The sequence below is a fragment of the Pelodiscus sinensis genome, chromosome 4 (assembly GCF_049634645.1).
Source record: "Pelodiscus sinensis isolate JC-2024 chromosome 4, ASM4963464v1, whole genome shotgun sequence".
NCBI classification, from domain to species: domain Eukaryota; kingdom Metazoa; phylum Chordata; order Testudines; family Trionychidae; genus Pelodiscus; species Pelodiscus sinensis.
Genome location: NC_134714.1, coordinates 103,596,281 through 103,621,633, shown reverse-complemented (window position 1 = coordinate 103,621,633; position 25,353 = coordinate 103,596,281). Strand labels below are relative to the sequence as shown.

General features: G+C 50.9%; 2 protein-coding genes across 12 annotated transcripts in view; both read right to left on the bottom strand.

Moving 5' to 3' along the window:
• Positions 1–25,353, bottom strand: part of GALNT18 (polypeptide N-acetylgalactosaminyltransferase 18) — a 938,084-nt gene that overhangs the window by 595,852 nt on the left and 316,879 nt on the right. For all 11 annotated transcript variants that reach the window (XR_012903608.1, XR_012903609.1, XM_075927905.1 and 8 more), the window contains one exon: positions 16,594–16,760. Coding sequence is in view for 9 of the 11 variants with exons in the window: in XM_075927905.1 (XP_075784020.1) it covers positions 16,594–16,760 (167 nt within the window). In the remaining 2 variants the exon portion in view is untranslated. The remainder of the gene's footprint in view (positions 1–16,593; positions 16,761–25,353) is intronic.
• On the bottom strand, positions 1,007–13,589 carry LOC142829029 (uncharacterized). Its single transcript, XM_075926095.1, has 3 exons — positions 7,220–13,589; positions 6,788–6,966; positions 1,007–1,118 (listed from the first exon to the last, which is right to left on the bottom strand). Exons 1-3 carry the CDS (start codon positions 7,418–7,420, stop codon positions 1,007–1,009), a joined length of 492 nt encoding a protein of 163 aa, XP_075782210.1. The 5' UTR covers positions 7,421–13,589.

The window sequence follows — 25,353 nt, the reverse complement described above, 5'->3', positions numbered from 1 at the left end:
GAGGTAAGAAGGGAGGCCAGGGGAAGGGAGGGGCAAGGGAGGAAAGACACACAGAAGGAATGCAGGAGAGAGGCATGGGAGAGAGTCTCACAGCTGGCCTTGGACAAAACTCCCTCAGGGCCTCCCTGATGATCATGGCCCCTTGATGTGCTCTCAGTATGGTGCTGGTGTCCAGCTGCTCGTATGTCCTGGCTAGCCACTCAGCCTCTGCCCCTCACCCTGGCAGAAAGTCTCCCCCTAGTCTCACAAAGGTTGTGGAGCACAGAGAAGGCCACCCCCACAAAGGGTATGTTGTGCTCACTGAGGTCCACACCGGTGAGAAGACTCAGGAACCTCCCCTTTAAATGGCCGAACGCACGCTCCACCACCATGCGGCATCTGCTCAGCCTGGCATTGAAGTGCTTCTTGGTGGGGTCCAAGCTGCCTGGGTAGGGCTTCATGAGCTAGGGTCACCCAGGCTGTATCACCCAGGATGCAAACGGTCATGTCCACCTCCCCAACTCTGATGGTGCGGTTAGGGGAAAAAAGTGCCGGTGCGCATCTTTTGAAAGAGGCAGGAGTTCTGGAAGATGTGGGTGTTGTGCACCTTGCCACACCAGCCACCATCAGTGTCGATGAAGCATCCCTTGAGGGCCTGCAGCACTTGGAGGAATACCCCTTCCTGTAGATGTAGTCCAAGGCATGGTGTTCGGGGACAAGGATGGGGATGTGCATGCTGTCTATGCCTCCCCTGCTGTTGGGGAAGCCCATGGTGGCAAAGCCATCCACAGTGGTATCCATGTTGCACAGAGTGACAACCTGCCATAGCAGCACCTGCTTAATGGCCTTCACTAGTTGTATGAGCATGTCCCCAACTGTGGATTTCCCTGCACCAAACTGGTTCCCAACTGAGCGGTAGCTGTCTGGCATGGCCAGCTTCCACACGCTTCTGCACCTGTCTCAATCAGGTGTCCTGTTGCCTGAGGGCAGGGGTGAGTCACTCACAGAGCTTGAGAAAGGTGGCCTCCTACATGTGGAAGTTCTGCCACCACGGCTGCTCATCCCATAGCTCCAGGATGATGCAGTTCCCCGAGTCTGAACTGGTCTCCCTCAACACCAGAAGCGGTGTTCCGTGCTGTCTAGAGGATTGAGGAGCATTGCATGGTCAGGACCTGTGGTCCGGGGTGGTCCTCATCCTGCTGGAGCAACATGTGGGCAGTCTGAAAGTATTATGCCATGAGGCGCAGCACAAGGCCCATGATCCTGGCACTGCTTTACAGCAGCTCCGGCTCCATGGTGTGAGAGTTGTGGCCTCTGCAAGGGCAACCAAAGCACACTGCATCCATTTTGTGTCCCACAAGGAAGGAGGCAGTAGAGAAGTGGCATGTGAGATGCAGCTGTAGAGAGTGGCCCCTAAAAGCACATGTTGCTGACCCAGCAGCCGCTGACCAAGTGGTGCCCTACCTGTGGTGCCCTCTGCAGAGTGCTTCTTGGGGCTCTAAGTCTGAGGCAGGCTCCAGTCAGTGTGGACGCACTATTTTAAAATAATTTTGACTAATTTCCATGCTTCTCCATAGTGGGGACATGCTATTTTGATTTTGTTAAATCTGGCAACATGAATAAGGCAACATGAATTTAGTCATTTTGAAACAACTAGACATGCCTAGGGAGACAAACAGAAGTGAGGGATTAATAGGGGAGAAGGGATAGGTACATTGGATGAAAAGTGGGGGCATAAAAGAAGGAAGAAGAAACACTGGAAAAACTGAATAAGGAGAGGAAAGTAAACTGATGAATAATAAAAGATAAGCTATGGGGATTGTGAATGGATGAGGAAGAAGGAAGGAGTGAATGTGTGAGAAATAAAAATGTGGATGAAGAAGAATGATGGTTGAAGAGATGAAAAGGAGCGGGGCAGATTGGGGATGGTAACCACATTCCTCAATGGCCTTCCTTTCTTTACTGCCATCATGTTTATCTCTGTTTGCACTCACTGTCTCACCTTATCTTCAAACACGGAGGCAGAGTTTCATTCCAGGCTGCCATCGCTATCCCTGCTGGTAATCCCAATCATCTTCCTCTGCAGCACAATCTTCACACAGTACCCTAGGAACCCTCCAGAAAGAGGACAGAGCAGACATTTCCATTGCTGCATTGCCACATGGGCAGTCATTCACAGTAGGGAAATCAAAGCATGACACTTGAGCTCCCCCTGCACAGAACGAGACCTCATCCTGAGTGAACATGCTAATGTGACCGCTTTCCCAGGTAGTTGAGAGTGATCTTCTCTTCCCATGCTCTGTGCCAAGTTATCTGGCCAGCTCTTCTGTCTAGCCCTCTTTGTGGAAGCAGATGGTCACTGCTTAAGGTATGCTTCTGGTTTTTTTGTCTGTCGTGTGTTTGAAGAGGCATTGGCAGTGGTCTGCACAGGTGCCAGGATGCACTTCAAGCTTCACAGTTTGCTTGGCCAAAGTAGATTAAACACAACCATTTTCAAACATTTTCTCTCAACCCAATATGAAGTCTGGGTCCCTTTGAAATCAGTACCAAATCCTTATTCACTTCAGCAAGAGCAAGACCTCCCCCAAGCAGTGCTACAATGTCATATCCCCATTCTATCCTATTTGTATTTGCCACTGTAAAACCAAGCCCTTTGAAAAAAACAAAAACAACGGAAGAGCCTAAATCTCCGGTGTACAGGCCACTCCAATTATGGTTAAGTCATACTAGCATGAACTATTTTTCTGAAATGATTCAGCTCAACGAAGTTTTACTGCCAATAAGGAAAGTCAGAGGATTCAGTTTGGGCTGATTCAGATAAAGAGCCAATACTTTATCCAAACTCTTCTGGTCTCTTATGTAGTGTTGCCAACTCACAATAAAAACAAGTCAGACTTATGATAATTGGTGTTTTTCTTAAATCTCCTGACAATGAAAAAGATTTCATTACAAACATTAATAGCTTTAAAAACCATAAGGAAAAGAAAAAAAGAAGCTAAAATGTATTATTTATAAACTCTCATGATTTTTAAGCCAATCTTATAATGTTTATGGCCTGACATTACTATTTACCAAAGCAAATTAGACCTGGAATTCTCTTAATAAGAATAGGCTTTCCTACGAGATGCCTGTAAATGAGTTTGGAAACCACGCTCTCAAATTGCTTTCTTTGATCTGCCCTGGTCAAATGGTCTTTAAATCCTGTGAGCATGATGTTTAAAATAGGTGAACCTCAAAGGTCTAATCTATTTATATCAACAGTGTTAAGATAAGAATTCATCCAATTTCCTCTTTCTGTGTATATGTTACAGAAAAACCACCCCAGGAGAGTGATGCCAGTTTCTAATGGAAATGTAAGCATCTTGATGTTTCTGAAAAACCCTTTATTCAGCATTGGGAGGATTATATCTTAGATCTCTCACAGGTGATACAATTGCAGACGACCCATTTTTTTCTGTTATCTGCTAATTATCTTTGACAACATAAGTCATAAAATTAGCATACTGTGATACCAAATATCACTACTGCAATTCAATACTGTGCTCACAGAATTCTCAGAGCAGACAGTGAATTGTTATATTGTGTGTGTTAGGAGATTTTATTCATAAGTGATCATTCAAAGAAAAAGAGAGAAACCTTATGAAATTTGCTGCAGTGCTCATTACAAACTGTAATTTAAAAAGTGACCATATGGCATAATAATTATTGCTGTAATGTACATTTTTTCTCTACTAATTTAAGATGTGTTAAAAAAACACCCCAAACCCAACGCCCTCACCAAACAGAATGGCCCAATCTGGTCACCAATGAGCTTCCTATGTACAGTGCACATCATAGAATCATAGAACCATAGAGCTGGAAGAGACCTCAGAAGGCCATCAAGTCCAGCCCCCTGCCCAAGGCAGGACCAATCCCAATTAAATCAACCCAGCCAGGGCTTTGTCAAGCCAAGACTTCAACACCTCTATGGAAGGAGACTCCTCTACGTATCTAGGTAACCCATTCCAGTGCTTCACCACCCAAGTGAAATAGTTTTTCCGCATATCCAACCTGGACCTCTCCCACCACAACTTGAGACCATTGTTCCTTGTTCTTCCATCCATCACTACTGTGAACAGCCTTTCACCATTCTCTTTGGAACCTCTGTAAAGGAATTTGAAGGCTGCTATCAAATCTCCCTTCACTTTTCTCTTCTGCAGACTAAATAGACCCAACTCCCTCAGCCTCTCCTCGTACGTCATATGCTCCAACCCCCTAATCATTTTGGTCACCCTCCGCTGGACCCCTCTCCAAAGCATCCACATCCTTCCTGTAATTGGGGGGGCCCAGAACTGGACACAATACTCCAGATTTGCCCTCACCAAAGCCGAATAAAGAGGAATAATCACATCTCAGTATCTACTGGAAATGCTCCTCTTAATGCAACCTAACATAGCATTAACCTTCTTGGCTACAAGGGCACACAGTTGACACATATCCAGCTTCTCATCCACTCTAATCCCCAGGTTCTTTGCTGCAGAACTGCTACTTAATCAGTTGGGGTATGTCTACACTACAAAGTTAGTTCGAACTAACAGACGTTAGTTCGAACTAACTTTCATAGGCGCTACACTAGCGCTCCGTTAGTTCGAACTTAATTCGAGCTAACGGAGCGCTTAGTTCGAACTAGGTAAACCTCATTTTACGAGGATTAAGCCTAGTTCGAACTAGCTAGTTCGAATTAAGGGCTGTGTAGACCCTTAATTCGAACTAGTGGGAGGCTAAGGCTTCCCAGGTTTCCCTGGTGGCCACTCTGGCCAACACCAGGGAAACTCTATTGCCCCCCCCCCCCTGGTCCCGGAGCCCTTAAAGGGCCATGGGCTGGCTACACAGTTTGTGCCACCCAGCCCTCCAGTGCTCCCCAGGACCAGCCTGGCAGCTCCCAGGAGCCTGCCCGGGGGCACAAAAGGCGGGCGCCCGCTTGGTCATGTGCGGAGATCGTGGACCTCATCGAGGTTTGGGGGGAAGCCTCCAATGTCCACGATCTCCGCACTAGCCACAGGAACGCAGCCATCTACGGCTGCATGGCTGCCAGCCTGGTCGCCAGGGGCCACCAGCGCAGCCAGGAGCAGGTGCGCTGCAAGGTCAAAGACCTGCGGCAGTCCTACTCCCGGGCCTGCCAGCCAGGGGCCGACCCGGAGGCCTGCCCCCACTTCCACGCCCTGGACCGCCTCCTGGGGGCTCATGCCGTCCCTGCCCCTGGGACGTGATAGACCCCGGGGCAGAGGGCCCGCTCCAGGAGACGGAGGAGGAAGAGGAGGGCTCTGAGAGCCAGGAGCCTGCCGCCAGCCTGCCCCCGAGGCACCCCACAGAGCTGCTCGCCTGTGTCGTCCGAGGCCGGGGAAGCGTCCACATGTGAGTACCATCGTGTTCCCCTTATGTGTACGGGGGGCTGGGGTGAGAGGGAGCCCCGGGACCGTGCGCCTGGGCCTTGCCCACCAAGGAGCAGCAGCTGGGGATCCTGCAGGGGGTCTGGCCTTGCAGAGGGGAGCTGGGTTTCACACACCCGGGCCCCTGGGGTAATTGACCGCTGGTCTTGTTGCACCACAACTGCAACACCTGGGCCTGCAGGGTGCACCACCCCGCCTGCAGCAGCTGCCCGTGCCCGGGCAAGCAGGAGAGCCAGGAATGAGGAGTACCACCAAAGGCGGCACCTCCAGTTCATGGATCACCAGCTCCGCACCCAGGACCACTGGGTCCAGGAGGACCTGAGGCTGCGCCGGAGGAGTCTGGAGGCCCTGGAGGAGCAGGGCCGTACCCTGCGAGGCCACCTCCAGAGCCTGCTCGACCGCTTCCCATTTCCTCCTCCCCCTGCTCCTCCTGCTCCCCCTGCTCCCGCTCCTGCTTCCGCTCCTGCTTCCTCCACACCCCCTGTCCCTCCTGCCCCCCCCTCCACAACCATTTCCCACCGACGCCCCCGGACCCGCAGTGTGGCGAGATGGGAGAGGCAGCCGGACTCCCACCCCTGAGCTTTCCTTTCCCTTCCTCCCTTCCCTCCCCTTCCAGCTCCCTCGTCCCAGGTTTCCCCCTCCCCTCTCCCACACTCCCCCCTCCCTCTCCCCACCCCACTTATCTTAAATAAACATACGTTTTTGTTTGAAAAACAGGTGTCTTTATTTTACAGTAGGTAGGGAGGTGAAAGGGGAAGGGGGGTAGGGTGGAAGAAGGCCCCAGTGGGGCATGCAGGGAGAGATCAGTCCTCCTCCTCCACCAGGAAGCTCTCCCGCAGGGCTTCCCGGATCCGGACGGCCCCCCGCTGGGCTTCCCGGATGGCGGCGGTGCGGGGCTGACCGTAGTGTCCAGCCATGCGATCAGCCTCAGCCATCCAGGCTGGCAGGAAAGCCTCCCCCTTTTGCTCACACAAATTGTGGAGCACACAACATGCTGCCACCACGGGAGGGATGTTGTGCTTGGCCAGGTCCAGACGGGTGAGGAGGCATTGAAAGCGGGCTTTCAGTGGCCCGAAGGCCCCCTTCACCACGATGCGGGCCCCGGTCAGCCTGGCATTGAAGGCCTGGCGGGAGGGATTGAGGGCTTCATCAGCCACGGCTGCAGTGGGTAAGCGGCATCCCCCACCAGTCACAAGGGCATGTCCACGTCCCCGACCCTGATGTGGCCGTCGGGGAAGAAGGTCCCGGCCTGCAGCCGCTGGCACACGGAGGAGTTGCGGTACACCCGGGCGTCGTGTGCTTTGCCGGACCAGCCCACATTAATGTCCGTGAACTGTCCCCGGTGGTCACACACGGCCTGCAGGATCACGGAGAAGTACCCCTTGCGGTTCACGTAACGGGATGCCTGGTGTTCCGGAGCACGGATGGGGATGTGCGTCCCTTCGATGGCCCCACCGCAGTTGGGGAAGCCGAGGGCGCCGAACCCCCGGATGACGGCGTCCGGGTCGGCGAGGCGGACCACCCTGCGGAGCAGCACCCGGTTGATGGCCTTGACCACCTGCGGAGAGAGACACAGCAAAGCGCCAATCAGTGGGGCGCCCGGGTGGCTGGGAGCATTCGTGCCCTGGCAGTGCCCAGCGCCCCACTCCCGGAAGCAACCCCCCTGGCAGTGTGTAGTATGGCCGGGACAGACCGACCACTCCAGTGCGGGGCGCTTTCGCCTCCTCCCGCCCCCCCCTTTGTCCCTGGGGCGGCCCATCCCCTCCTCGCAGCTCCCCTCCACCCAGCTCGGTGGCCGACGAGTGCCATACCTGCATGAGCACCGCTCCGATGGTGAATCTCCCCATGCCGAACTGGTTCCCGACGGATCGGTAGCTGTCCGGCGTGGAGAGCTTCCAGAGGGCGATGGCCACCCGCTTCTGGAGGGGGATGGCGGGTCTCATGCGAGTGTCCCTTCTGCGCAGGGCAGGGGCGAGCCACTCGCAGAGCTCCAGGAAGGTGTCCCTCCTCATCCTGAAGTTCTGGGTTCACTGTCGGTCCTCCCAGCGCTCCAGGACGATGCGGTCCCACCAGTCGGTGCTGGTGTCCAGACGCCAGATGCGGCGGGGCACGCCGGTGCAGGGGCGCTGCCGCGGCTTCTCCACGGCCCCCAGGGCGGCCAGGCGGAGAGGCAGGAGGCTGACGTGTACCAGGAGGTGCCAGGCAGCCTCGAGCCATTGGTGGCAGGCTTGCAGCAGCAAGTCCAGAAAGCACACCAGAAGGTGCAGGGCGAGCTGTGGCTCCATGTTGCCACCTGTGGCGGCCCCCCCCAAAGGGAAGCACTGACACAGACGGGCACAGAGACCAACGCTTTGCTGTCCCTCGGCGAGGTTGGCAAGGAAGCAGGAAAAGCTGAGAACCGGCTCTCCAGGGGGGTCCCTTTAAGCTTGAGCCTCAGATAGCCTCAGACAGCAGCCACACAAAGCAACTACTGACCTGATGCCCTGCCAGAACCAGTTTCAGCTGCCCTTAAATGCCCCCGCGTCCAATCAGTGTGGACGCGCTAGTTCGAATTAGCAAACGCTAATTCAAACTAGTTTTTAGTTCTAGATGCGCTAGTTCGAATTAGCTTAGTTCGAATTAACTAATTCGAACTAAATTAGTTCGAATTAGCACTGTCGTGTAGACATACCCTTAGTCCTCAGCCTGTAACAGTGCTTGGGATTCTTCCGTCCCAAGTGCAGGACTCTACACTTGTACTTGTTGAACCTCATCAGATTTCTTGTGGCCCAATCCTCCAATTTGTCTAAGTCGCTCTGGACTCTATCCCTGACCTTCAGTGTATCTACCTCACCCCCTAGTTTAGTGTCATCTGCAAACTTGCTCAGAGTGCAATCCATCCCCTCATCCAGGTCATTAATAAAGTTGTTGAACAAAACCAGTCCCAGAACCAAACCTTGGCGCTATCTGCTAGAAACTGACCACCGTCCTGACATCAAGCCGTTGATCACTATCCGGTAGGCCTGACCTTCCAGCAAGCTTTCTATCCATCTTACCATCGATTTATCCAATCCACATTCCCTTAACTTGCTGGCAAGAACATTGTGGGAGACCATATCAAAAGCCTTGCTAAAGTCAAGGTATATCACATCAACTGACTTTCTCATATCCACAGAGCCAATTACATCATCATAGAAGCTAATCAGATTGGTCAGGCATGACTTGCCCTTTGTTGAATCCATGCTGACTATTCCTGATCATCTTCCCCTCTTCCAAGTGCTTAAAAATGGATTCCTTGAGGATCCCCTCCATGATTTTTCCAGGGACTGTGGTAAGACTGGCCGGCCTATAGTTCCCTGAATCATCCTTCTTCCCTTTTTTAAAGATGGGCACTACATTTGCCTTTTTCCAATCATCTGGGATCTCTCCCGATCTCCACGACTTTTCAAAGATAATGGCCAAAGACTCCTCAATGACATTTGCCAACTCCCTCAGTACCCTTGGATGTATTAAGTCCAGACCCATGGATTTATGTACATTTAGCTTTTTAAAATAGTTCCTAGCTTGTTCTTTCCCCACCAAGGGCTGTTCACCTTCATCCCATATTGCGTCACTTAGCGCATTAGTCTGGGAGCTGACCTTGTCCGTGAAGACAGAGGCAAAGAAAGCATTGAGTACTTCAGCTTTCCCCACATCATCTATCACTAGGTTACCTCTTCCAGTAGGAGCCCCACACCCTCTCTGACCACCTTCTTTTTGCTAACATGCCTATAGAAACCTTTCTTGTTATCCTTCACCCTTTGCAAGTTGCAATTCCAGTTGCGCTTTCGCCTTCCTGATAACTCCTCTGCATTCTCGAGCTATACATTTATACCCCTCCCCAGTCATCTGTCCAAGTTTCCACTTTTTGTAATCTCCCTTTTTGTGCTTAAGTTCACCAAGGTTTTCCCCAGTAATCCAGTCCAATCACCTACCATATTTGCTTCTCTTGCTACGCATTGGAATGGTTTCTTTCTGTGCCTTCAATAAAGCTTCTTTAAATACTGCCACCTGCCCTGGGCTCCTTTCCCCTTCATGTTAGCATCCCAGAGATCTCTGAGGGAGTTGAAGTCTGCTCTTCTGAAGTCCAAGTGTGTATTTTACTAATCTCTTTTCTTCCTTTGGTCAGGATCCTGAAATTTACCATCTCATGAACACTGCTTCCCAGGTTGTCACTCATCTCTACTTCCCCTATTAGTCCTCCCTATTTGTAAGCAGCAGGTCAAACTGCTCACGACCCCTGGTCAGATTCTTCAGTACTTGTACCAAGAAGTTATCCCCAATATTCTCCAAAAACTTCCTGGATTGTCTGTGTACTGCCGTATTGGTCTCCCATCAGATGTCTGGAGGATGAAAGTCCCCCATGAGAACCAGGGCCTGCGATCTGGAAACTTCTCTCAGTTGTCCGAAAAAAGCCATATCTACCTCATCCACCTGATTCGGCGGCCCATAGCAGACTCCAACCACAACATCACCCCAGTTGGTTCCACCTCCATCTCTTCCTAACAATCCTTGTGCCTGGAATAGAGTCCCATGGTCAAAGAAACCAAGGCCCTCTCTCTAACACCACTTGCACAACCACACATTTACTTCCTCAACTCGACAATCCCTACCCAGTCCTTTCCCTTTAACAGGGAGGATGGACGAGACCACCACTTGCGCTTTGAATTCTTTGATCCTTCTTCTCAACTCTACGTATGAGAAACATCACACAGAGGTACACACAGTGAGTTTGACCCTGGCCCTCACGTGCTGCAAGGGGCTGGAAAGCTTACTTAAATTGCCAGTAAGGAGTCTATTGGCACAGAAGATCTTTATCCCACCACCACCACACCAGAGGAGGAGAGGAATGGCCAGCAGAGCCAACAAGACTTGCCAGGCCCCTTGACAAGGTTGGCAGGGAATGGGGGATGGCCCCCAACTCCCAGAAGAAGCAGGGCTTCAAACAGAAGGGGTGGGACTGAGGCATCCAGCCCACATCACTGCCCCCTCTCAGAGCTAGATGGAGCACACTGAGTCTATGTCTAGACCACACAGTTTTCTGACAAAACTTGAGTTACGTCCACACTACAAGCACATTCTTTCAATAGTAAATTGAAAGAACAGAGGGGTTTTTCAGGAAATGGTAATCCGCATTCTATGAGGAAGAAGCCTTTTTGCGAAAGAGCTCTTTCACAAAAAGGTGTGTGTGGACGGGGAAGAGGGAGTTCTTTTGGAAGAAGAGGAAAGAGGAAAAAGTACAGGTACCCCGGTGGCTACTCCGATCATACCAATCCCAGCTTACATGAGCGAGAGCGTCCAGGCAGTCTGGACACTCTCTTCCAAAAAAAGCTTCTTGCACAAGAAGCCTGTAGTCTAGATGTAGCCTGAGTGGTTCTCCAGCAATGATTTAAAGGGCAAGAAGCTCCAGGCCTCTCTGGTGCCCTAGTAGCCGGGAACCCTGGGCCCTTTAGAATAGTTAGGCCCCATGACACTTGCTTCTTTGCCCCATCCCACTGGTGAGCCTGCAAATGGCTGAGGGTGTGGGCAGAGCACATTGTATTCCAGCAATCCCCAGGTGTAGAATGGCTGCTGTAAAATTATACTTGAGCAGCAGCAATCGCAATGACAATGGCATTACTCCACATCTACACCAATGTACCCAAGATCAGAGTCTGGCACAATTTCTCTGTAATCATCAGCATAGGCTTAGTTTGTTTTTTAACATGTGCTTATTCTAAGTATGTACCTAGTGATGGAAATGCTTTCTGTGGGTTTAATTAAAATTTCATTTTAACAAAGAATTACCTCATAACACATAGCACACATGAAACTGTAGTAAGTTGAGGGTCAGTAACATGGAGTCAGCAGGCCTAAATAGAAGCCTGTAACATGAAAACAGCAACAGGCCTGCAATCTAGTGAGCAAGACTTTGGTTCAGTAACAGGAGCCAAGAAAGAGGCCCTATTGATAACTGTGCGATTGTGTAAGTTAGGTCGAGCATGGAAGGACACAGGGAGGCACTGGGTACAGACTATAAGCCAAAGGGGAGTATTGGAACATCTTAATAAGAAATGTCTTGGTACAAAAACTCCCTAAAAACTAATGCACATATCGACCTAGTTTCGGGACCAGGTCGGAATTGACAGCATGAAGGATAGTAAGTGAGCCCCCCTTCCATAAGGTGAGGGGTGGTAACTAGGCAACAGAGGGTGGTAACCTGGTACGTAGAGAAATGATGTAAGTTGTTTGTACTGGTCTATAAAAGGACACCGCAGCGGGTGCTCTCCGGCCGACATGGGGGGGGGAGGGTGTGCACTAGGCACCTGAACGGCAGGTGTCATTGCCTAAACTTACAGAGTGCACAGAAGCTTAACTTTGACTAACTGCTGTTAATATCTGTTATATGGCAATAGGCCTGCCCGGTGTTGGTACCTTGTCAACGCGGGCCATAGTGCCCAGTGGTGTAACATTGTACTGATCTCTGTTACCAACTGGTAGAGCTTCACATTTGACAATAAACCTGCTCGATTGATTTCAAACCTTGCCTGCATCTGTCGTTTCCGGGGCCTCTCAGAGATCTCTTGTGTTGACCCAAGTGCACGGGGTCTAACGCTCTAGATAAAGGGAGTACCGATTGTTACGCACACAGCCGAAAGTTTAACAATGGAGTAGAGGTCCTGTCAGGAGCGCGCCAGGACAACCCTGACCAGACGACGCTGACACTGACAGTCCAGACCACCGAAGGTAACGAGGTACAAGAACACCGAGGTACGACAGAAACATTTCACATTTAATAGTATGCTTATGAGAATTCCATAAGAGTTGACGACACTTGAAATGTTTACATAAAACACTACAAACTGTTTTATTATACCAGAGTTTGGAGCTCTGTTAAATGTTTTAAATAACACTGTAGTGTTTTAGAAAGAGCAGATGGGTGAGGTAATATCTGTTATTAGACCAACTTCTGGTGAGAAACAAGGTTTTAGAAGCAACTTCAAGAGGCAAAGTCTTCACAAAAAGATAAATTGAGGTCTTCTTAAGCATAATGGGGAACTTGAAGAACTTCAGTGAGTTTTAGTAAAAGAAACTACTGTGGTATATATTGTTCAAGATAAACATAAAGACGTTGGACATGCACATTAACATGTTAACATAATCATACACTGTGTTGACCAAATCAGCCTAACAGAATAAAAATATGGCCCAGTTTCTCTGCTGCTATTTCTTCATGATTAATGGCTATTTCCTGAAAGTCCGAGGCAGGCCAAATGCTGGGAGGTTTTGCTATCAGCTTCAACAGGGCCAAGATTTGGGCCCAGTGTGAAAAGACAGACCGGAATTCCATCTCAGATTTTAAAGAAGCAAAACCAAAGGTCCTGAGCTAGTGAAAAAAGACATCACTGTATTGATTTAAATCCTTTACTGCCAATGAATCCGAGCACTGGAGGACATTCAGTAATGTATACATTTATTTGCAGCCTGTCCGGTCTCCCTATACTGTCTCTATTTTAATCAGTGTCAACTCTACTGCAGTGATATCTCCTGCCCTGGCACCTGTGACTGTTACTGCTGTTATCTCACTGAAAAATCTGACAGTCTGGAGTCAGTTCTGGGCACATGTGCAGTGCCTATATTGGGGGGAAATCTTCAGACCACAAATGCAGGCTCTTGTCTCGCCAGAAAACTTTGCAGGGAAATCCCGAGTAACTCATTTATCTTACTTGCAGCAATGCTCACAATCTCTCAGTAACACAAACCCCAGAAAAGATTAAATCACAAAGGGTATATCTACACTACAAAGTTAATTCAAACTAACGGACGTCAGTTCGAATTAACTTTGATAGGCGCTACACTAGCGCTCCTCTAGTTCGAACTTAATTCGAACTAGCGGAGCGCTTAGTTCGAACTAGGTAAACCTCATTCTACGAGGACTAAGACTAGTTTGAACTTACTAGTTCGAATTAAGGGGTGTGTAGCCCCTTAATTCCAACTAGTGGGAGGCTAGCCCACCCCAGCTTGCCCTAGTGACCACTCTGGCCAACACCAGGGAAACTCTATTGCCCCCCCCCCCCAACCCCGGACTCCATAAAGGGGCACGGGCTGGCTACGATGCCCGTGCCAGGTGCAAGCCTGCCAGCACCCAGCTAGCAGACCCTGCACCTGGCACGGCTCGAGCCAGCCATCCGATGCCCCCCAGCCCTCCCCCTCTTCCCGGGACCAGGCTGGCGGCTCCCGGGAGCTTGCCCGGGACCGCAAGAGGCGGGCACCCACCTGGTCTAGTGCGGAGATCGTGGACCTCGTCCACGACCTCCACACTAGGCACAGGAAAGTGGCCGTCTAGGGCAGGAGAGCTGCCAGCCTGGCCACCCAGGAGCAGATTGGCATGAAAATCAAGGTGGTCCACTGAGACCCCCGACCCTGAGCCCTGAGCTTACAATGGCCATCCTGGGTCAGACCAAAGGTCCATCTAGCCCAGTAGCCCGTCTGCCGATAGTGGCCAACCCTAAGGACCCTGGAGGGGATGGACCAAAGACAGTGACCAAGCCATTTGTCTCGTGCCATCCCTCTCCAGTCTTCCACAAACTTTGGGCAGGGACACCTCTCCTACCCCCTGGCTAATACCACTCCATGGACCCAACCTCCATCACTTTATCTCACTTCTCTTTAAACGCTGTTCTAATTCTAGCCTTCACAGCCTCCTGCAGCAAGAAGTTCCACCGGTTGACTCTTTGCTTTTTGAAGAACAACTTTCTGTTATTAGTTTGAAGCCTGTTACCCATTCCTTTCCTTTGGTGTCCTCTACTCCTTCTATTATGGGAACTAATGAAGAACTTTTCTTGATGCACTCTCTCCACCCAACTCATGCTTTTATAGACCTCTATCCTATCCCCCCTCCGTCTTCTCTCTTCTAAACTAAAAAGTCCCAGTCTCTTTAGCCTCTCTTCATATGGGACCTCTTCCAAACCTCTGATCATTGTAGTTGCCCTCCCCTCTCCCACCCTCTCTCTTCCCCTCTCCCACCTCCTTTTCCCAGTCTCCCCGAGCTTTGTTCAATAAAGAGAGATTCTATTTTTGAACACAATTTTCCTTTATTTTGTACATCAGGAAGGGGGGCTGGGGGGGGTAAGTGGAAGGAGGTGAGGGAGGAATGGGGTATGAGCTCCCGATGGGGAGGACTGGGGTGGCTCTGTGGGCTTCTGGGGATGGAACCTCTCCTGCAGCCCCCCCAATTGCCCCCTCTCCCCAGATGACAGCCTGAGGCAAGTGCAGCCGGTCTGATGGCCGAGTGCTGTGATGTGCCCAGTGTGGGTACTCCGGGCAATCCAAGCCAGGACTGCTTTGCAAGCGGGCCACTCCTGAGAACTGTCCGTCCGGGGTGGGGGTTGGGTCCCTTTAAGCACAGCCCTCGGCTAGCTTGAGACAGCAGTTCCACGCTCTACGTCCTCATCTCATGCCCTGCCGGCACTGCTTCCGGCCATTCTTAACCCCAGTTCAGGGTCCACTCTGTGTGGACATGCTAGTTCGAATTAGCAAAACGCTAATTCGAACTAGTTTTTTAGTCTGGATGCATTAGTTCGAATTAGCTTAGTTCGAATTAGCGCTGTAGTGTAGACATACCCAAAGGCTGGGAAGCACACCCCAAACAGCTGATCTAAACTGACAAAGAAAATTGTAAATAAATTGTAAAAGAAAAAATTAAACTAATAACACAATCCCCTGATCCAGCCTTCTTGATCCACATCCACTGAATAGCCCTTCATACCCAAAGCCTCAGCATACATAATGTGGTAATCAAAATTCAGTCCAAAATACAGAGAATGCTAGCCAGCTTGTGGAGAAAGCCCCGTGCTGCCGGCAATGGACTCTACTGATGAAGCAAGAGAGTGGGTACAAAAAAGTAGCATGGGATGGAGATTTTCCAGGAACCAATGGGGCTCTCTGTGAGGGTAACACCTGTCCTAAACCATGCCAGAAAGTTATTCCCATCAACTCTGAGTCTGCATTCTCCTGTCTGGATGGTCACATATTTCAGAGGAAGGGAAGACCAGCCTATCGTTCTCCTTGTGTAAAAACATCTCCTTTTTTTGTCTCAATACAACCATGTGCCAGGGAATGTCCAAGTGCTACATAATGAAATGCATAAACAAGCCAAAAATTCATGAGTGATTTCTGATTCACTCAGCTTATTTTATTTAGTTCTCTCATAGTTTGCTATTATATTATTTGTGATTTTTGATCACTCTGTTGCACTGTTACATCCCATATCGTGCCCTAAATCAAGACCATCACCACATAAATTCTGCATACTATCTTACCCATATTGCACCTTAAAATACCTAATCATGAAAAGGTAGGTCAGGCTTGGTTGACTCTAAACACAGCGTTATTCATTAGGGTTGGAATGGACCTAAATATCCTCATGCAACCAGGGTGCTAACACCATACATTTAGTTGTTTTATGTGGAAATGTGTTTGAAGCTGGGATTTGAGCTTTTTCTTGACAGAGAGAATTAAAAAAAAGAGGTGGAGAAGGGGAGTTTCAGCTTTGGGTGAGGAGCATATTTATTTTGCCTGCTACAGTCTGTGCTCTGCTAAAAAAAAGTCCAAGGAATGCCAGAGAGAGAGTTGTGGCTCCCAGCATGCAGAAACAGGGACTCAGGTAAGAGCTGTCATAAGGCTAGAGGTGGAACAGAAGCCCTTCATTTGGCATTCTCCTTCAGAAGAAGGGATGTTGATCCCACTTAAATATTATGAGTTTGAAATTAACTCCTAGCAGAGCCCAACCTTTGCAGTTAATTGACTAGTCAAGTTGTCGATGGAATTTCCATTGACTACTCGACTAGTTGACAGGCACGTCCGCATTCCTCCTTTGAAATGTACGAGAGCCCCCACTGGGCACATTAAACACATCAATGTACTGAGCCCATTAAACATAGGGAATGAAGCTCTGTTCTCTGCTTCTGTTCTCACTGGATGTCAGTGGCAAGTACTTTTGCACATCTGAAGGCAAAACTTGTCCCAGGAGAAGGGTCTAAGGCTAGAGGGGAAAAAAACAAACAATTCTCTGGTATTCTCAAACACACCCTCTGAAACTCTAACAGGATGTCTGCAAGTCAGAACTTGAGGAAATGTGCTACTAGTCACACACAATCCAGAGCTATGTTCCAAAGATAGCCCTTACCATTATTACTGTTGTCATCCACTAAGATAATTTCTTTGAGCAGGTAAGGAGGAGTCCGGTCAATAGCAGAATGAATGGAACGTAGAATCACTGAGAGGGCTTCGTTAACAAATATGAAAACAATGCTGACCTCAGGAAGGCTAGTGGGAAAGGTGAGGTTTCTGCACCTGAAAATAAAATAAAATAATATAAATGTAAATAGTTGTAAATTTCTGAGCTCATTTTATCTGTCTCTCCACTGACGCTGCTATTGCTGACTTCCCAAAACTGCCTGTGACAAACTTCACATGATTCTCTCAGACTCTTGACCCTAAGTTGGGCTGAAAATCATATAAGAAAAGAGGTTCTCTTGGTATTAACACAAGAAAGTAGCAGTTACAGTAGCATTAACGTTTTACTGATCCCTACTTGTAGTATGATCCTTTGGCTTCAAATTTTACTTTCCATAAACTAGCTTTTATTTCTGCTCATGTGTTTGTCCCACCCTTCTATTCATAACAGGACTTTTAGTTGTAAGGATTTGATTGGAATGTAGCCTTTGATTTTCTTTGATATTTCCAAAAGGCCAGAAGTGCCACTTTTAGTCAATTACTGTACCACTTGACTGAACTACCTCACCACAGAATGCCTGATAATGCCTCTGCCCTCCAAATCTTGAAAATTTGCTTCCATGAGCTTCTGATTTGGGAGGCTGACAGTTTTATGGCGCTGTATACCATGCTCTTTCTGAGGAAATGGATCTTAGTAACAGAATTTCACTGTACTTTGAAAATCATTGGTCACATATTTAGCAGGACTAATCTAATGACATGCCTCATCCTTTCAGGTTGATTACCGCTGGTTTCAATTGGTATTATGCATGCCACCTGATAAGCATTCGGCTCCTTGCAGAATTGGATCTCTGAGGCGGTACAATTTTACCCAGGTACGCACAGTCTCAAATGCATCTACCATTGTAGGTACATAATCAGTAGTGTATACGAATAGACTCTACAGAAGTACATGCACAAAATTGCATGGACCTATTTAGAGGCTACTGACCTAGCAACTCTGCCCATAAATCTTGAACATTTAGCACAGCTCAGAAACCATGTCACTCACTTGTCCTTTGTGAGGCCCAAGAGGGCCATCAAGTGGTCCTTTACGAACCTGCTGTGCTCACCGCGGCCAAGGCCAAAACATGTGTGATCCCAACCTCCTCACTGTGGAGGGAATGAAAGTACTCTCAGTCTCACTCAGACATGATGATCCAGCCCTGATGGAGCCAAGCAGTAGGCACTTCTCCCCTCCCACCACCCCGTCCCCGCCCTCCTGCCAAGGGTTTCCAGTGCTGCAATAGTGGCTGCTGTCAAAAGGCAGCCAGGGAAGGAGTTATGACCCAGGCCTCTTCCTGGAAGCAGCAAACAGGGGCCTAAAACTCCTAGCCAGTGGGACTCCCGGCAGTGTCCCAATGCTCCTGCTGTAGATCTAATGTGTGACACCAGGGAGAAGGAGCAACACCTGAGCAGTGCTCACTGCACACACTCCACTCCCATAAGTATATACTTGCTCTAAGACAAAAATGTTGCGCTCAATGTAGTTTACAACCTGCTCAGTTCCAAAAAAAAAAAAAAAAAGAGAAAGAAATCAGAGGCAAAATTGATGACACGATTCTCATCTCATTTTCACCCATTCATACCTGGAGGCTGCGTCTAGACTGGCATGATTTTCCAGAAATACTTTTAACAGAAAAGTTTTTCCGTTAAAAGTATTTGCTGAAAAGAGCATCTAGATTGATCCCGGAGTTATCATTATAATGATGCGCTTTTGCGCAAAAGCGCGTCTTTATTGGCTGGACGCTTTTGCGCAAAAGCAGAAGCCTAGAACCATTTTGAAGAGGGCAAAAGGGCACTAGCCCTTTCCAGGGGCGGGGGCTGGAGCTCCTTTCAGACACGTGCTTAAAGGGGTCTCGCTGGACAGCCGTTTGTCTCCTGCTTCGTGGTTTAGGACCTCTTGCAGGGACAGACAGCCCTAGCAGTTTTGGTAGTTGCCGTCTGCCTTTTGGACACCACCCTTTAGCCACCTAGTGCTTTTTCCTGGTTTTGGTTTCTTGTGTCTTGCTTTGTCTGCCATGGAGCCACGGGTGGCCATGTGCCTGCTCTGGCCCCTGTCGGCCATTTTTGAGTGCCTGCAGCTGGTGCTCCAGGCTGGTGCCCTCATGTTCCAGGACCGGGAGGCACAGACCACTTTGGACTCCCTCACCAGGGAGGCCATGGCATCTCTGTGGCATCCCCACCCCACCGTGGAGAGGCCAATCTGGAGACTGGACACCAGTACGGACTGGTGGGAGCAGCTGGTCCTTGGGCAATGGGACGACCAGCAATGGCTCTGGAATTTCTGCATGCAAAAGCGGACATTCCTGGAGCTGTGTGCCTGGCTCGCCCCTGCGTTCCAGAGAGCCACCACCCGGCTGCATGCATCCATCCCCATCACCAGAGGGTCGCCATCGCGCTATGGAAGCTGGCCACCCCGGACATCGGTGGCACAACAATTCAGGGTGGGAAAATCCACCGTCGGTGTGATCGTCATGGAGGTAAATCCCAGGGGGAATGGGGAGTGGGGTAGGGGGAGGGTGCTGCACTCCATGCCCAGGGGCAGCCAAGACTCCAGGCTGGATCACCTAGGGGTTTGGGCCATCCCTCCCTTGCACAGGCCTGCTGGTGGGGGTAGGGGGCGTGAGGCAAGGGGGCCCTGGTGTGTGTGTGCGTGTGCGTGTGCGTGAGGACAGAGGGAATCACGGGGGAAGGGGATCAATGGAGCGCACACTCACCCCTGCCTTATGTGATGTGTTCCCCTGTGTTTCTCTGTACCCTTCTGCAGGTCATCCACGCACAATGATGTCCTGCTCCCGAGAGTGATCTGCCTGTGCGACGTGGACGCTACGCTGGCCGGCTTCGCTGCCGTCGGGTTCCCCAACTGCAGGGGAGCCCTGGATGTAACCCACATCCCCGTCCAGGCCCCGGAGCATCGAGCAGCCCATTTCACGAACAGGAAGGGGTACTGCTCGATTGTTCTCCAGGCCCTCATGGAGCACCAGGGCCGCTTCCTGGATGTCTATGCGGGCTGGTCTGGCAGGGCACATGACACCTGCATCCTCCACAACTCCGGACTGTTTCGCAGGCTGAAGGCGGGCACCTAGCTCCCCCGGCGGGAGTTGACTGTCGGAGATGTGCCTATGCCCATATGCATCGTTGGGGACGCAGTCTACCCTCTGCTGCCCTGGCTAATGCGGCCCTACACGGGGCAGCCAGACCAGAACCGAGCCCGGTTCAACGACTGCCTCAACCTGGCCCGAAATCAGGTGGAGCTCGCCTTTGGCCGCTTAAAAGCCTGCTTCCAATGTTTGCTCACCCATCTCGAGATGGGTGAGCGGAATGCAACGGTGGTACTGGCCGCGTGCTGCATGCTCCACAACATTGTGGAGCGGAGTGGGGAGGCCTTTCTCCCTGCATGGATGGCAGCCAAGGCACAGACGTTTTAACAGCCCCACACAGCTTCCATCCGCCAGACACACCAGGATGGGGTGCACATCCGAGAGGCCCTGACGGGCATGTTCGCATAAGTCCCATAGTAGGATCGCCTCGGTCTCCCCATACAACTCCCTCCCATCCCCTACTCTTTCCCCTCCCCTCCTCTTACCTCCCCCCAATTGTAAATGTACTGCATAGAAGAAACCAACCTTGGTTATACTTGTTTGTTTGGTACTAAGACTCCCTTGGTAGTCTTGTCTGTCAGGTCAGGTCAAGCAGAAGGCTTGCACCTACCAATTTAAATTGGGTCCAGAGTTAGGTTTAGTTAAATTAGCTATCGTCGTCATGACTCTTCGTCAGGCAGCGTCGGTTCCAAGCATATCAGCCGTCATCGTCCATGTTCAGACGTAGCTAGGGTTTTTCTTTTAGTTTAGGCTAGGGTTAAGGCCACCATCGCCAGTCCGAGCTGTCCCGAAGAACAGAAAGAGGATTCGTGGTTCGTGCGGAAGGCTCGAGTCAGCGTACCCGATTCCAGTCATCTTTGAGGGCTCTCCTGGCTGTTCCTCTTCCGAGGCCCGGAAGGACAAAAAGGATTGAGGTCGCCAGCTTCGCCGTCGTCTTCCATTGAGGGATCTCCTGGCTGTTCCTCTCCCGAAGCCCGGAAGGACCAAAGGATTGAGGTTGCCAGCAACACTACAATCGTCCCTGTGTCTATACTATGTACATATTCTTTTGTGTGTGTCTTTTAACCTTCCTTGCTTGTTTGTTATTTATGTTAATATAGTTGTGGTTTAAATTTTACTTAAAAGTGTCAGTATTTATTTATGCACCACAAACCAACGACCAATTAAAGAAACGACCGGTGATAGATACGGTATTTGGTGTCCGCATTTTGTAATCCTCTTCAATTTAGTTGGCTAATTGGCATCTCAAATCATTTATTAAAGTTACCTCCAGTAACACAATAACCAACACAGTTTTGTTTTCAACTGAAAAACTTGTATGTTTTTATTTACAAGGGGGAGAGGGGGAGGAGACCTTCAACCGGGAGGGGGAGGAGCTACTCCTGGGAGGGGTGGCCCCTGCGACCGCTTCTGTGGGGGTGGACCTGCACATGGGAGGCAAGCCTCATCGGGGCAGGCTGCACGGAGAGGTGGGCAGGAGGGGGCATTGCAGGAGTGACAGGAGGGGCTATTGCAGGAGCAGCAGGAGAGGGCATTGCAGGAGGGGGCATTGCAGTGCTAGGGGAGGGATGGCAGAGGCATGGGGTAAGGCCATGCCATAATGGATGGCATGGGCTATGTGGGCGATGAGGGTGGCCTCCTGGCGCCACTGCAGGTCCCCCTCAACGCGTTGCGTAATCGCAGCTTTGATGCACTCGATGGTCTGCACGTGGCGCCGAAGGAGCTGGTCCCAGTGGCGGAGCCTCTGCCTCAGTGGCTGGTTAGCTGGGGGTGCCGCTGCTGCCACAGCTGCTGCCGGACTGGAGGGTCCCCGGCTTGTGCTTGCTCCCGCTGCAGGGAAGAGAAGAAAGGATGGGTCAGTCAGGCAGGCCGGCCACTGTCCCCACACCTCATGCCCTCCACCCCTGAGCCCAGGTGACACCACAGTAGTATGGCTTGGGCCCATTCGGATCCCCCCCTGCCCCACGTGTTGTATGTTTGCAAAGAGAACCACCCCTGGAGTAGGGTCCTCCTCCATGTATTGTAACCACCGGTCTGTGTCCTGACCCCATGGAGGGCTGGAGGGTGCTTGTGTTGCGTTAACCTGTGGAACTCCCTGCCAGTGGAGGCTGTGAGGCTTTGGGCTAATCACTCGTGTTTGACAGGGAGAGAGATGAATCCACACACAGTGACTGGCAGAGGTGGTTTTGTCTCTCAGATCCCCATTGCGTGGGATATCTCCTGGACGGAACCAGGAGAGTGACTGGGGAGTGTCCCATCCTTGCAGCAAAACTCAGGTGGCTCTAGGGGTGGCCCGAGCATTTCCCCCCCTTCTCCCTCCCACTATCCCTCACACACATAGCCCAGGGACATGTGTGGTCGCAGTGGGGACTTCCCTCGGGGAGCCAGCCAAGGCACCGGGAGCAAGTGAGGGGTTCAGTGGGGGCCATGCTCACAGGGCTGTGACGCTGTGGTTTTCCCAGGAGCAGCTGGCTGTGCCTCACAGCCAGGCATGGGACAGTGTGCCGTTCTCTGTGCTGCACCCTTGTGGAGGTGCGGGCTCTGGGCTGAGACCCTGGGGCCCTGGCCAGTTCCAGCCGGCATCCACCCTTCCCCCTGGTCCCACCGAATGTGTGTGAGTAGCACGGTCCCAGGCGTGCCCTGGAGCTGCCTGCCGCGGCCACATGCCGCTCGGTCACCAGGCTGCACGTGTTGCTTCCTGCCTAATGCTACACAGTGTGCAGCTCACGTGGCCTGAGTGACATGCTCTCTCCTTCCCCACTCTGGGCACCTGGCTCCCCCCCCCCCCCGCCCGCCCTTGTGAGTGCAAAGTGCAACACTCACCGGTGCATCCTTCCCCGGCCTCTGAGGATGCGCAGGAGACGTCGGGGCTGCTGGAGGGGGCCTGCAGGGTGGCAGTGCCAGCCTCATCCTCCGACGCACTGCTGTCTCCTTCCCCTGCCTCGGTGGTCCTGGTGACAGGGGGCTGCGTGCTGCTGTCGACAGGCATGTCTGGGGCTTCCCAGGCTGGCTGGCCCAGGATGGCATGGAGCAAGTCGTAATGGGGGCAGGTATCTGCTCCTGCCCCCTGGCCCTCGCTGGCCTGCACATAGCGTAGCTCCTTCACTTTAGCCCGGACTTGCTCGAGGGTCCGGGCTGGATCGCCTTGCTGGGCGAGCGCATGGGCCATGTGGGTGAAGATGTCGGCGTTCCGGCACCGGGAGCGGGTCTCATGGAGGGCCTCCTCCTCCTGCCACAGGTCGAGCAGGTTGTCCAGCTCCCCTGAGGACCAGGATGGGGCCCTTCGTTTGTGGCCCCTGGGGGCCTCCTGTGCTGGGGGTGCGGGTGGCTGGTGCCCCTCTGGAACTGCCATCCTGCTGCGGGGTTGCTGCTGAGGACGCAGGGGCCACGTGGCAGACCTCAGCCCTGAGGTCCAAATAATGGCCCTGCCTGGTGACCTCAGCAGCCTGCGTCTGCTTTAAGGAGGCTCGCATTAGCAGTAAGTCCAGGAAGCTAAGCCTGGCTCAGAGCGCCCATAGGGCTTTTTTCCATTTAGCCTGCTTTTGCGCAAAACGTCTTAGCTGCCTGTCTACACTGGCCCTTTTGCGCAAAAGCATTTCCGGAAAAGGGCTTTTGCCTGAACAGTAACGTCAAAGCATTTCCACAAGAAGCACTGATTTCGGACAGTAGATAGACCTTGACCTTGGACCTTGACCTTGGATGGTCATTTACATCAATTTCAAGTAGTTTATCTACCTCTCCCCCTAGCTTAATGTCATCTGCGAATTTGCTGAGGGTGCAATCCATCCCCCTATCCAGGTCATTAATAAAGATATTGAACAAAACCGGTCCTAAAACAGATCCTTGAGGCACTCCGCTGGAAACAGATGGCCAACCTGACATCGAGCCAGTGAACACTACCCATTTGGGCAGACAGTCTAGCCAGCTTTCTATCCATCTTACTGTCCATTTATCCAATCTGTATTCCCTTAACTTTCTGGCAAGAATATTGTAGGAGACCATATCAAAAGCTTTGCTAAAGTCAAGGTATATGACTTTCCCATATCCACAGAGCCAGTTACCTCATCATAGAAGCTAATCAGATTGGTCAGGCATGACTTACCCTTGGTGAATCCATGTTGACTATTCCTGATCACTTTCCCCTCTTCCAAGTGCTTCAAAATGGATTCCTTGAGGCTCCCCTCCATGATTTTTCCAGGGACTGAGGTAAGGCTAACTAGTCTATTGATGTACGTCTACACTAGCCCCGCCAATCGATCTAAGGAGGCTAATGAAGGTGACCGAAATTGCAAATCAAGCCCAGTTTTAAATATAAACCTCATTGCAGGAGGAATACCAGCTAATTCAAGTTAGGTGTTTAAATCGGAATCCTGTTTCATTGCCGCGTGTAGACGCAGGCAGTTACTTCAGGCTAGTCAATTTCTAAAATGGCGACCAGCGGGGAACATGCAAATCAAGCGCGGGATATTTAAATCCTGGGCTTGATTTGCAATTTTGGTCACCTTTAGATCGATCTAGGGGGCTAGTGTAGATGTACCCTAATTCCCTGGATTGTCCTTCTTCCCTTTTTTAAAGATGGGCACATGGATCAACAGCTCAATGTCAGGTTGGCAGTCGGTCTCTAGCAGAGTTCTCCAAGGATGGGTTCTAGGACCAGTTTTGTTCACCATCTTTATTAATGATCTGGATGAGGGGATGGATTGCACCCTCAGAAAGTTTGCAGCTATTACTAAGCTGGGGGAGAGGTAGATAAACTGGAGGTCAGAGATAGGGTCCAGAGTGACGTAGACATTTAGAAGATTGGGCCAAAAGAAATCTGATGAGGTTCAACAAGGACAAGTGTGGAGTCCGGCACTTGGGATGGAAAAATCCCAAGCATTGTTACAGGCTGGGGACCGACTGGCTAAATAGCAGTTCGGCAGAAAAATACCTGGGGATTACAGTGGATGAGAAGTCAACAGTGTGCCCTTGTACCCAAGAAGGCTAATGGAATATTAGGGTGCATTAGGAGGAGCATTGCTAGCAGGTCTAGAGAAGTGATTATTCCTCTTTATTTGGCTCTGGTGAGGTCACATCTGGAGTATTATGTCCAGTTCTGGGTCCCCCACTATAGAAAGGATGCGGATGCATTGGAAAGGATTCAGTGGAGGGCAACCAAAATGCTTAGAGGGCTGGAGCACATAATCTATGAGGATAGGCTGAGGGATGTGGGCTTATTTAGTCTGCAGAAGAGAAGAGTGAGGGGGGATTTGATAGCAGCCTTCAACTACCTGAAGGGAGGATGGTTCTAAAGAGGATGGAGAGAGGCTGTTCTCAGTGGTGATGGATGACAGAACAAGGAGCAATGGTCTCAAGTTACAGTGGGGGAGGTCTAGGTTGAATATTAGGAAAAACTATTTCCCTAGGAGGATGGTGAAGCCCTGGAATGGGTTACCTAGGGAGGTGGCGGAATCTCCATCCCTAGAGGTTTTTAAGTCTCAGCTTGACAAAGCCCTGGCTGGGTTGATTTACCGTATTTTCCGGCGTATAGGGCGACTGGGCGTATAAGACGACCCCCTATCTTTTTA

Excerpts from the sequence above, each read along its gene's own strand:
- LOC142829029 (XM_075926095.1), bottom strand. The coding sequence starts at position 7,420 with ATGAGGAGGGACACCTTCCTGGAGCTCTGCGAGTGGCTCGCCCCTGCC. Across the intron at positions 6,967-7,219 it reads TCGGAGCGGTGCTCATGCAG|GTGGTCAAGGCCATCAACCG; the intron begins GTATGGCACTCG and ends CTCTCTCCGCAG. Across the intron at positions 1,119-6,787 it reads CGTTACGTGAACCGCAAGGG|ACAGCACGGAACACCGCTTC; the intron begins GTACTTCTCCGT and ends TCAATCCTCTAG.